At 52.0% G+C, this 12,172-nt stretch overlaps 5 protein-coding genes across 5 annotated transcripts; 4 read left to right on the forward strand and 1 right to left on the reverse strand.

The window, feature by feature from the left end:
- Positions 1 to 472: 472 nt before the first annotated feature.
- RHO25_009393 (uncharacterized protein) lies at positions 473 to 1,366 on the forward strand (the record flags this gene model as incomplete). Its single annotated transcript, XM_023600930.2, has 1 exon — positions 473 to 1,366. One exon carries the CDS (start codon positions 473 to 475, stop codon positions 1,364 to 1,366), a length of 894 nt encoding a protein of 297 aa, XP_023453306.1.
- Positions 1,367 to 6,363: 4,997 nt separating this feature from the next.
- On the forward strand, positions 6,364 to 7,319 carry RHO25_009394 (uncharacterized protein; the record flags this gene model as incomplete). The annotated part of the gene is made up of 3 exons (XM_023600931.1): positions 6,364 to 6,534; positions 6,586 to 6,858; positions 6,957 to 7,319. 3 exons carry the CDS (start codon positions 6,364 to 6,366, stop codon positions 7,317 to 7,319), a joined length of 807 nt encoding a protein of 268 aa, XP_023453307.1.
- Positions 7,320 to 7,745: 426 nt separating this feature from the next.
- RHO25_009395 (uncharacterized protein) lies at positions 7,746 to 8,597 on the forward strand (the record flags this gene model as incomplete). The annotated part of the gene is made up of 1 exon (XM_023600932.2): positions 7,746 to 8,597. The coding sequence occupies one exon, from the start codon at positions 7,746 to 7,748 to the stop codon at positions 8,595 to 8,597; it is 852 nt and encodes a 283-aa protein (XP_023453308.1).
- Positions 8,598 to 8,640: 43 nt separating this feature from the next.
- On the reverse strand, positions 8,641 to 9,731 carry RHO25_009396 (uncharacterized protein; the record flags this gene model as incomplete). The annotated part of the gene is made up of 3 exons (XM_023600933.2): positions 8,641 to 9,046; positions 9,101 to 9,428; positions 9,485 to 9,731. 3 exons carry the CDS (start codon positions 9,729 to 9,731, stop codon positions 8,641 to 8,643), a joined length of 981 nt encoding a protein of 326 aa, XP_023453309.1.
- Positions 9,732 to 10,931: 1,200 nt separating this feature from the next.
- RHO25_009397 (uncharacterized protein) lies at positions 10,932 to 11,957 on the forward strand (the record flags this gene model as incomplete). Its single annotated transcript, XM_023600934.1, has 1 exon — positions 10,932 to 11,957. The coding sequence occupies one exon, from the start codon at positions 10,932 to 10,934 to the stop codon at positions 11,955 to 11,957; it is 1,026 nt and encodes a 341-aa protein (XP_023453310.1).
- Positions 11,958 to 12,172: the final 215 nt, after the last annotated feature.

The raw sequence follows: 12,172 nt of genomic DNA on the forward strand, positions 1-12,172 counted from the left end.
GGCCACTTCTAGCAAGCGAAAGCTCAAGTGAGCAGAAATGCGATTGCTTTACAAACACAGGATCACCAACAACTATGCAAACAACGACTCCTTCACTTCAATTTCGATGGAGGAAGCCTGCAGGCACTGAGGTAGCGCAACCTCTCCGAGCCAAGCACGTCCCACCCAAGGAATCTGAGAAGCGAATAGTTCACATTTGACGAGCCGGGAGTCCGAGGGAATCGGCTGGCCATCTGTCACCTGCGAAATGCTCATTACGAACAAGAAAAAGCCGGGAGGCGAGTCCCGTAACTGATCCTTGACTGCATGCATGGACACCACTCAGTTCGACATTTGTTGCTTCACTTACTACTCCAATTATGAAGTTTCAGCAGCAAGTCTCCCAACGTAACGAGCACTTCAAGGAATCAAGTTCATCACCACTCAAGCTCTCGCTCCCATCCTCAACACATTTCCAATCGCATCAACAACCATGTCTTTCCCAAATCGCATCACAAAAGACACCTCAGCGCGCAAGGGCCCGGCGCCTCTAGCGCCTCACGACGCCGCACTGCAAGCGTACATGCAGACCTTCGTCAACTCCATCCACGACAATACTGCTCTTGCGACGCACGCTCGCCACTCGGAGCACCTGCACGATTCCCAAGCTTTGAAGGTCTGCTTCATCGAATCGTACAACGACGCTGTGAGGAAGCTCAACAAGAAGTTTGCGGATGACTTGACCACGCTAAACGCGGAGCGTGACAAGAAAGTTGCGGAGCTGAGGAGAGAGTTCGCGAGTGATCCGTTGGCTACGATTGTGAAGCAGCAGAATGTTGCTGCTGGAAGGAACGAGCAAAGTGCGACTGGACGAAACGAGCAAAGCCATCCGCGGGTGGAGCAGGCGGCGAAGGTTGCTGCTGGAGAGCCTCTTGCTGCGTCGATCAAGCAGGAACCTGTGGAAGATCCAACACAGGCTGCGCCAACGCCCACCGTCCTTGAAGGTGTTTCTACTGTGACACCAGCCACGGAGACAGCAAATGCCTCGAGCACTATCCAATCGGCTGGAGTCTCGAGCGGAGCCGAAAGCGTCAGCGCGAATGCAATTACTACCTCAGAAGCTCAACAGCAAAGTGGTGGTTGTGCAGAGGTCGGAATTGCAGGCAGTTCAGGAACCGAAGGAGGACAAGATTGCGAAGACCTGGTCAAAGTGAAGAGTGAAGTCATTCAAACTGGGCTTGAGAGCCGTGACGTGAGGGCAGACAGCGTGATTGCAGCAAGCGATGACCAGCTGCAACATACTGCACCACTCGACGATTGCCCTGGTACAGACGACTCCACTGACAGACCTGCTTCGAATGTGTATGTGGACCTGACGACCGCCTGAGTCAGGGATTTCAAGAGCCGTGACGCAATGAGTATCACGCCAACAAGCGCGATTGGAGTATGCGGAGGCGTGGATGAAGTTGGTCGATGGCATTTCCAGAACCAACATACGATCGACATATCGATGCTCTGCTGCTGAGAGCCGAGCAGACGGAAACTGGAAGAGACGTCTCGTCAGTAGCATCAGGCTCTTGGTTCTTGGAGAAGATATTTGCATTCATCAAATGGTTCTTTGATTCCAGGGGCGTTCTTGTTTCTCGGATCTCTTCTCAGAGCGGCGTTGTCTTTCTTTCCCTAGAGCATGTCATCACACGTACTTGGGATAGTACAAAGAGGACAACGTTGCAAAAGTCTCTAGAGGACGATTAGTGAACTGCAAGCATTGTAGAGACTAAGAAAGGGGTGACCCGGGATTTGCTCCATGCTTCTTCCGAAGTACCAGTAGAGGATCGCAATGTGGCACTTTGCAAGTAAGTTTCTCCGGTCTCTCGTTGGCGCCTGGCTTACTATCGTACTCGTGCAATATGTAGTGTAGATCTCATAGGTAGGCGGTCGGGATGAGTAATCATCTCTGAAGAACCAGGATGACCGTGGATATTTGTACTACATGGATATTTGGACCACAATTTGCGCCCACTGTCAATCCGTGTGACCGCGAATGACAGGAGCTGAATATCAGGCGAAGCGAACCTCTCATCGGATCGAGACCGATCGAAGGAAGCATGAAGAGAGAAGAGGTTCGATTCAATACTGTTTACCCGGTTCTGGGGACTATCGAAGGGCCCCTTGTGCCGCCAGGAAACTATCAGGGAAGGTGTCTATATCAGCGTGCTCTGGAGTCTAGACACCATGATACTGCGCAGACGCTATTTTCGGATGAGGGTAGTGCTTATGCCAATCTCTCTAGACCTTCGGCGCTGCAAGGCCTTCTGATTCAGTGAGCATTGCCTCCTGGGGAACATGTCATCCTAACGCAGGATCTCCGCAAGAACTCGCATTTTGTGGTCGGGTTCTGAGTAGATGCGTCTTGCGTTAAGGTGCTTTCGTAACTGTCGAATTGCTTTGCCTGAGCGTCTCTCATGTCGAGGTATACTTCCATTTCACAAGATCGAAGGATGACAGGTCACAGAAGAACAAGGCAAAGCCCCTCCCATGGCCCTGATCACACTAGCAGTATCCGTATGAAACAATGCGAAGTGTGAACACCTTACCGGAGACCGCGAGACATCCGCACTATGGCCGATGATAGCCAGTAGTCGTCGACTGTTATCTGGCCCTGTAAGACCACACATATAAGAGAGCCGAGACTGTAAACTTGTCAGCTAGATACAAAACCCACATCGAACATAGACTCATAAAATTGTCCTGTCCCCCTCCCAGCAAATCAATCGCCACGATGAAGACCTTCTTCCTCTCAACCGCTTTCTTGATGCTCGCCCTTAATGTGCTCGCCAGTCCATGACTCCGAGAGAAGCAGAAGGCGAGATCTTCGAGAGACAAGGAGCATGCTCTTACGTTTGTGAAGGCGTATGTCCCTCCCAGATGGATCCTCCAACTTCAAACGAGACTCGACTGACTAAATTCCGCAGGGACCAAGAACGCCTTGCGTGTGCGGCGCTAGTTTTGTGTGTCGTGGTATCACAGGATTTTGTGTAAGTATTCGAGATTCAGCGTGGCCGTGTGCTAGGGTGTTTGAGCTAATAGTTTGTAGCGCTGAATATAGATGTCGTACAAGGAGATCAGCGTATCTGCGTTGGCGGCTGAGAGGAGGTTGCGCTCTGGGTACTCATCGAGGTGTTGCTGGGCTTTTCGGGTGTTCACGCGGTCTGGTAGCTAGCCGTGATGTTAGCATAGATGGTGTAGCATTCGATCGGCACATGATTGTTATCGTCTGTCTCCTTCTCAGACCGGCATGCGTTGTTTAACGTTTGTCGCGTTTTGGTAGCTAGGTACTGTGGTTGGCGATTCCGCTGTTTGGTGTTCTAGATACTTCGGAGAAAGGGTGTCGGGAGGTGTGGAAGGAAGGTAGTAGTAAGGTAGAAGGTAAGGTGGTGCGCGACTTCCTTTTTCCGAAGGAGCCTGAGAAGGAGGCAGGTCATCGTCCAGCTCGTGGATCTGCTTTTGGATTGAAGTTGAACATACTTGACTACAACTTGCGGATCTCGGTGCGGACTTATGGTCATCGACCTACCTAGTTGGTCGGGCAGTAAAGCCCCTGAATGGCTGATTTTAACATCAAGCACGGCACTTCCATATTATCGACGCGTTTTGAATCGTAGGATATGATATACGGGCTCTGCGTGACTTGTGAAGTGCCCTCAGAACGATCAACGGAATAGGTGCTCATGTCAGATTGGCAGTAGGCGAACGTATGATGGAGAGGGAAAAACAGCACGACATTGACATTCTACGTATTGAGAACCTCTCCCATTGATTACAAGTTCAGAGCCCGCCTGTAACCGCTTCGATGTGCTCATCTAACAGGGCACACCGACGTATCTCAATACAGTAACTCTTCCCGTTCTAACAAGTCGTCGGGTGTTTGAGCAGCAATCTGCATTTTTGCATTCTTTTCTGACCTCATCCGTGCAGATGAGTCCATCACCTTTCTGATCTCATGTAAGCGGGAGGTCAACAAGCGAGGAGTGTTCTGTGTGGCTGACATGTTTGTCCTTGGCGAGACTGTCCTTGAAGCAACAATTGTTCTTCGAGCGGAAGGCCATCTGTAGTAATGAATGTTAGGGGACAGATTTTGGTCGATTCGATAGTAGGAGGCGTACGGAGAGTCCTAGGAGGGCGAAAAGAGGATAGATGACCTTCATGGTGGCTGAATCTCGGTCTAAAACTTGGGAGTAAAGTAGTAGTCGTAATTGTTTGCGTTCGAGTACCAGGTGGTGCGATTGATAGCAGACGAAGCAGAGCAGATGGATGGGTTTTATACATCTCTGTAGTGTCTATGAAGCCCACTTATGCTAGTACTGTTTGGGTGAGTTCGGCGAGCCAGCCAATGCGATAGTTGGGCTGCAAGTAGCAAGAAGTTTAGTATGGATGAGAGCGACACGGGATCAACAGCGGTTCCATATCCTTTAGCTGCATGGAGAGGATCTGGTCTCGATGCAAGGAGATGCAATGGACAAATCTGGCGGGAATTAGTGGAGCTCTGAATTTGACGGGTATGATTGAGGTGAGTGAGATGCATCGTTACCTTGATCACCACTAAACCCTCACCGGACACATCAGCTTTGCGTCCACTCTGGGGCAACGATAATAGCAACAACATCCAATAATCGAAGCTCGACGACAGCGACAGTGAGCTCTTTGATCTTGACCAAAACGGCAAGGGCTGCTTTGCTGCCAGGATCAAGCCATCCGATCAAACAGGGAACTCTTCGTATGTGGCTTCCAAACGTTCAGGTCCAGCTTAAAAGAGTCCCTCGTTTCGTGAACTCCCGTGGGAATCGTTCAAGTACCGCATGAGTCATCAAGTAACTAGAGCTCATGCGCTGGACCATCTGCAGGCTTGGTCTCACCATGCAAAGGTTCGGCTACCGCCTTTCCCTGTTCGATAATGATTCTTGTGGCCGGAAGTTCATCAGAACGGAAGTCTTTGGCCCTGGGCCCAAGCATTTCCGTTGCTTTGTTGGTTCTCTTGGAAACCTGCTTCGCAGGCGTGTATTATTACAGGCCGTGAGCTCACCATTGCCTCCCCAGTAAGTGGTGATCATAGTGATGCAGTACAGCAGAAATCCGGATTCAGGCCGGTATTCTGGCCACTTATTCTGGGTGGACGGTCGAACATCACCTGCTTCTCTGCTCCGAACTCCCGGAAGCTGACTGTGCTGATGCCAACCCATCCTCCGTGTCCACTGCTAACGCCCGTATCTCATCCAAGTGGCCACTTGCACCGAATAACGTGCAGATAACCCCTCGCACCCTTCGACAAGATCTACCGCGAACTTTGGAAGGATGAGATTTTCGAGAGCTCAGGCTCTGCTGTTGGGAGAGAAGGTTCCTGAAACGGCGTTAAATGGGATGCCTACGAATGGAACAGCGAAGGATTAGCGAACACTGCCAAGCCGACAGAAGGCGTCACTAGCTTTCGTACGAGATGTCTACGAGCCGATGAGACTGACTGAACACGAGGCAGCTGGCAGCGTGTGATAATCAAGACGGTTTTGTCTTCCGTCGTATTCATGTGGACTGAGTTATGGCCGTAGGACAATCGATCTGCATTTCATTAGCTCGAAAGCATCACAAAATGAAGTAGGGCTTCATCCATGCCATGAGATGCATAGACTGTCAAGGTCCGCGCCCATGGTTGTTGACCACCCGAGTTTCCACGGCAGTTGCAACGATGTATATAAATGGTGTTGCATACATGCAAGGATGATCTCAAGTTGCTAGAGATAGAAGCCCTTGCCGTTAAACTCTGATCCGGCGAGCTTCATTGAAGATTAAACTCCCCATGTTGCATCAAAGCAGGAAGGCAAGCTCGTCGAGCTTTGCAAGACTCAGATCGTTCAGCTGCTGATGGCATGTGTGGGGGCGGACTAGAGGGGACCTCTTGAAGCGTTCTGAAGATCGCAGCCCGAGCTGTCTGCTTCAATTACCTAGATTATGCGTGCCAAATTCCTTGCGGAGATTGGCGAGGGACCTGGATGAAAGCATTATTGTAGCATCCAGTGGTATCTGCGTTGTGCTTCAAGAAGTCGAGCCGAAGACAGAGTCAATCGTCCATATCAAACCCTGATCCTGCACGAAGATGTTGAAGTGAGGTGCGTCCGTGCACTGCAACCTCTGTTTGCGCAACCTGCATCCGAGCCCGCGTAGCCTGACGAAGATGCAGTCTGGGGTACGTTCGAGAAGCTTCTGGTCTGCTCAGTTAGCTGGAAATGAAACGCCATTTGGACCACAACAACACGCGAGGCTGATCTTTCACCGCCCGACCTCGAACACACCGAAAGCCGACAGCACAAGCGGCTGGCTATCGTGCACGCCATGGCTGAACGCATAGCGCCTGCAGTCACGGACACTCTCAAAGACCTGCTTGGCGACGGTCGCTACGCAGATCTGACAGTCACCTGCGGGCAACGGAAGTGGCGCGTCCACAAGAATATCGTCTGCACTCGATGCACATTTTTCGAAAAGGCTGTCGATGGTCGGTTCGCGGTACGGCAGACTGGAGGTGCTTTTCGAGAAGACAGGCTGACAAGCTCTTAGGAGTCGAAGACCGACACCGTCGATCTCAAAGACAACCACCCGAACGCAGTCGCAGCCATGATCAGATATCTTTACACGGACGACCTCGATGACTCCATCCACGCTACCGATGATGACGGAGAATGGAAGCAATTGGCGATGACAGTGCAAGTGCACAAAATTGGAGACCAGTTTGGTCTCAAGAGATTGGCAGACTTGGCCACGGCCAAGTTCGAAGCCTGCTTGAAAGGCCACGCACACAATGCGCCAGGTTTTCTGGAGACCATCGAAATGGTAAGTACTCCGCCCATGTAGCTTTAAGCCTACGCGTGGCTGAACTGCGAGAGAGCTTGGAAGCCCGCTGAAAGACCCCTCGACTAACTCTGACGCAGGCATTTGCAGACAAAACGGATCTCATGGCACCGTTTCGTGCCCGCCTCATCGCATGCGTGATGGAACACGGCAAGGAACTTTTCTCCAACGGCGAGTTCCAGGACTTCGCTGCAACGGTGCCACCGTTCGCGGCCGCTCTCTTGAAGGAAAAATTCCGAATCGATGATGAAGAGCAGGAACAGAAGCAAGTCACGGATGCGTGGCAGCATCTGGTCTACGACTGCCCAACGTACGGCTGTGGCATGGAGTTTGCATTAAAATGGCCGCCGTTTACAGCGGGTCAATACAAATGTCCGGGATGTGGTGTCGACAGAACGGCAGGAAGCTGGTCGCAGTTCTATCGGAGACCTGTCCGCTCTTGAACAAGCTCATGAGCAAAGTGCAGATCCATCACAGACAGACAGCGACCTGGACTAGGCGACTGAGGAGGGTTGCCTGGCCATGCAGATTCTTAGTCTTGAGTTTCGCTCCTGTCGATGTCAGTACTCGTAGATGCTCATTCCAGACTGCCAATCTCCACCGATCTGCATGTGCAATGAACTCGGAGTGACGATTTCTCGGACATAGGCCTGATGTTCCCTCCATATATCGACAGTGTAACGTATGAGATGGGATCAATACAATAGCGAACAGCGAAGCCATGCTTCGAGAGTGTAGGAGGTGGAGTCGGTCCTTTCCGAAAGGACTTTACGGAGTTTAGACTGGCTAGTTCGAGAAATCCACACGCTGACGTAACTGCCTAGGTACGCTGTGAATAGTGATCAGTTCATCGATCAACCAAAACGTATATGCCCAAAAGTACAAACCTGTCCAACCTCCTCCGTCGACCTCAGAACCTCAAATCCGTGAACCGCAAAACCTACAATCCCCGAGAAATGCCACTCCGAATCCTCATCACCGGCTCAGCAGAAGGCCTCGGCCTCCTCTCCGCCCAAGCCCTCGCCTCCCGCGGCCACGAAGTCCACCTGCACGCCCGCTCAGCAGCACGAGCGCAAGACGCAAAGAATAACTGCCCAGAAGCAAAGTCCTGTTTCGTAGCAAACCTCTCCGATCTTAATGAAGTCAAGCATCTCGCATCAGAAATCAAAGCCGCCGCACCATGGGATGCAATTATCCACAATGCGGGAGCAATGCATGGCACTACTGGTAAAACAGCACCAAATGCTGATTACGGTCTGTTATTTGCGACGAATACTTTGGCGCCATATGTGATTACGAGTCTGGTGAAAGGAAGTGCGAAGAGACATGTTTTTATTGGATCGCAGATGCATGCGGGTGGGGATTCGACGTTGAAGAATTTGAAGCACTGTGGGTATGGGGATAGTAAGTTACATGATATTATGCTGGCGTATGGGTTTGCGAGGAAGTTGAAGAACGAGGAGGGAGTGGAGGAGTGTAATGTGTTGGATCCTGGTTGGGTGCCGACGAAGATGGGAGGAGGTAGTGCGCCAGATTCGATTGAGGAGAGTGTGCAGACTTACGTGGCTTTGGCGGAGGGAGTGGGTTGTACGGGAGAGTATTTTGGTCCGGCGGCGAAGAAGGGGAGGAGAGTTATGCCTGCGGCGAAGGAGGTGGAAGCACAGGAGAAATTGTTTGCTCAGTTGGCGGAGATTAGTGGTGTAGAAGCACCTGGCTCATGAGTGTATGTTTGCATGTCCTGTCGATATATTATGCTGATTCAGCTCAAGGAGATGAGAACTTGTATTCATACTGCTCCTGCGCCTTCTTGAGCAGGTTTCTGAGCTCATCCTCCTTCTCTTTAAACCCATCTTCCTCCTTCAGACGCCTCTTATATGCTTCATTCGTGAGGCTGGACTCCTCAGGAATGGCCACGCCGCGCTTGACCGCAGGTCGAGCATTGATCCTCTCCCACCACTTGTACAGGTTGGGAAAGTTCTCAAGGTTGACACCAGCAATATAGGCGACGTTGACCCAGCTGAAGTTGGCGATGTCGGCAATGGAATACTTGTCGCCAACCAGGTACTCGCGGCCCTTGAGACGGATATCGAGGACTCCGTAGAGGCGCTCTGTCTCGCCAACGTAGCGCTGAGTCGGGTATGGAATGCGTTCCTTGGCAAGGCGGTAGAAGCTGCAGTGGGAGTCAGTACGCCGAAAGTTCACCTTCCTTTACCTCCAGACTCACTGATTCGCCTGTCCTTGCATGGGACCCAAGCCACCATGCTGCCAAGCCACCCACTGCTCACATTGCGAGAGCTCGGGATCTTTGGTGAAGGACAGCTTGTGGTCGGGATCAAAGTTACGGGTCACGTATGTGAGAATGGCAGCACCCTCCATGATGCCCAGATCACCATTGTCGTGGTCGATGAGCACGGGAATGCGCCCGTTCGGACCATACTCTGTAAACCACGGCTCTTTCTGGATGTTCTGGCCAATGTGGATGCTCTGAAAGACGTAGTCCGGCTTGCCATACGCCTCTTTCAACTCCTCCAAGATGATGCTCGCCTTGTGGCCTGTATGCCTCTGTCAGCGGCTTTTCTCGGCCACCTCTCGATGTATTCATCCCTACCATTTGGAGTACCAAAGGTCAACAGCTCGAGGCCGCTCTTGGCGATAGTGCCGTTGGGTCGATCGGACATGGCGTCGTCGTTTTGCTTGCGCAATGTAGTGGCGGAGAATGGTCTAGTGGTGAATGTGCTCACAGCAGGAGATGCGGATCGAATGAGATGGTTCGCGGTCTGCTGCAGGCGGTAGAGGGGAGAGCGGAACATGAAGGCGAGGAGAAGAAGCACGACCAGCCTGTAGATTGACCTCATGCAAAAAGTCCCTCTCAGCTACGTGGAGCTTTGCCGGAGCTCGATGGCTTTGACGTTAGTGACATGCCATTTCTCAGCACAGAGGGAGCTGCTGTGAAGTCCTCCGAATGTGTTTACGTCAGGTGTGGGGAGAGCTCTCAATTGGGTTAGACCAGGAGTCCCATCACCGACGTCCGATGCTGACATTCTCCTGCTAACTAAGCAGACCACTCCCACCACCACCATCTCTCTACAGTTCCGCCTCAAGGGCGAGAGGCTTACTGGTACCATGTGTCGGCCTTAACAAGCCATGGTTGCTACAACGAGCTTTTCTTTTGCCGGAGAGACGAGCACGGTGCCATCAACAAACGATCGGCCTCCTGCAGCCCGTGGGAAATTTTTGACGTAAGGTGAGGCACGAAGTTCAGATATGCATCGTCGACAGCATTTCCGAGAGACCATTGCGGCTGTAACAAGAAAATTGCGTATGATGGTGCCAAGCCTTGCAAACAGACTTGGATTGTTGGCATGTTCTGGCCACATCCGTCACCCTGCCCGGTCTCTCGTCAGCAGAATGAGGGCAAAGCACGCTTAGATCAGATCAGAGCGCAGACGAGAGCATGTCCCCAACAATATTGGCTCAAAGTTTTGTTTCAGCTTGACAGCTTGGCATCCCAATCTCCGAGTTCACCTGCTGCGGGAACCATCATTCTACATTGGTTTGTAATGATGCCAGCCTGTGTCCTCAGGTCAGGAGATGTGTGACAAGTTTCGCAGCGATCGAAGCTGGAGCTGTTCGTCTTCTTTGAAGATCACAGGCCGGAAATGGAATGAGGAGGTCAAGCTTGGCCTGCCATCCCATGCATGCTTGACTTGCGGATACCACTCCGGATCGCAAACGCCGCAGTGGCTTCCTTTTCTGAGCTTACCTTTCCACAGACACTCCGCATCCGGCTTTGACTTTGTGTTGCTCGCATGACATTGCTGTGCGAGCGCTTGAAAGAGACTCGCGTATGCGCAATGATGAGGCCATCCGGTGCCTGGCGAATGCGAGCGTCTTGCCCTTGTTGTCATATCTGGAATCGAGGCCTGCCGAGCATGGATCAGGCAACGTCGACAGATGAACCATCATGGAAGCTTGACAATGCACAAGCTACATAGCTCAGCGCACGAGCCACATGGCTTATTACAGTGGCAAGCGACTTTGCAGCTGCTGCCCTCATGGCTCTCACCGAAAGGATCCCATCATATGGAGGACAAACAGAAAGGACATCCCAGCCTCGTATATCAAGTGTCAAAAGCGATGGCCCGGACTTGCCATTCGAGCGCCTCTCGACTCGGCTCTCGAACATCCCAGAAAACTTCGCCCAGCACGATGCTTCAGACTATCTCTCTGAGATTCAAGACTTGGTATACAGGACCTACATGCACTCCGGCGCCCCTTCCTTTTCCAACTACAGCCTGAACGGCGGCTCAGCTTCAAAGAAATCGCGGCAACGATCTACCTGCACACGATTCTCCTCTAGCCAAGGCAGACTTCAGAATGTCGTCCTCGACCAGTCGACCTTTACCGAAAACCTGATCAAACGCCTTTCACTCACCCGCCGGCTCTCCTCAACCATCCCAAACACCCTGCCTCCAGCGATTGAGACCTACTTCGAAATCAACACGATTCTGATCAGAAAGTCTGCAGCTCTTCTCCCGTCAATGGCATTCAGTGTCTCCGACCAGCTCCATCCCCTCCTAGCACTAAACATTCGACATCTCGAACTTCATGTCAAGATATCCTTCCGGCCCATATACGGCAGTCTGCGACAAAATCACCGCTTTGAAGCCAAAACAGAGCACATCTCTCATTGCTCTGTCCACCTTCCCTCCATCGTCGACCAACTTCCACGACTCAGAACATTAGTCCTCGTCCTCGACAGCCTATTTGACCTACCGCCTCGGCCGAGCGACTACCAGCGATTTCTGCGAACACACCATTACCATGCAGGTGCTTCCAGAGAAGAGAACATCAGAGACTCAGATCTGGAGGATCAGATGGGGCTAGTAATTGTGCCTGGCCTGCGGCGGCTTGCGACTGAGACAAAGAGGCTGTCTCGGGTGGCGGTGAGGCACCACCCCGGTACCAGTCTCAGGGGAGAACCGGAAGTGGTAAATGGTGTAAATTCTACAGACGAGGCGATTGCGAGTGCAGTTTTGGCGCAGCATGGGAGGGAGGTGGTGTTGAAGGGATGGTTGTGAGGTGGTGAGTCCGAGGGAAGAAGTCGCACATTGCCAGTCTGGCGTCGCCCCTACGTGAGCTTCATGTCGTCTGCGTTTCACAGGACCTGCTGACGTTGCGCAGACTGCACGCGACCTGGCTCGCCATCTTGCATCGTTACGGCTGCTTCGACCTTGGTCGTTCTCTGGGCTGGAACGAGCAAATACTGTCCGCGCCACAGAATCGTACTTGATCC

This window comes from Cercospora beticola, chromosome 6 (assembly GCF_033473495.1).
Source record: "Cercospora beticola chromosome 6, complete sequence".
Lineage (NCBI taxonomy): Eukaryota > Fungi > Ascomycota > Dothideomycetes > Mycosphaerellales > Mycosphaerellaceae > Cercospora > Cercospora beticola.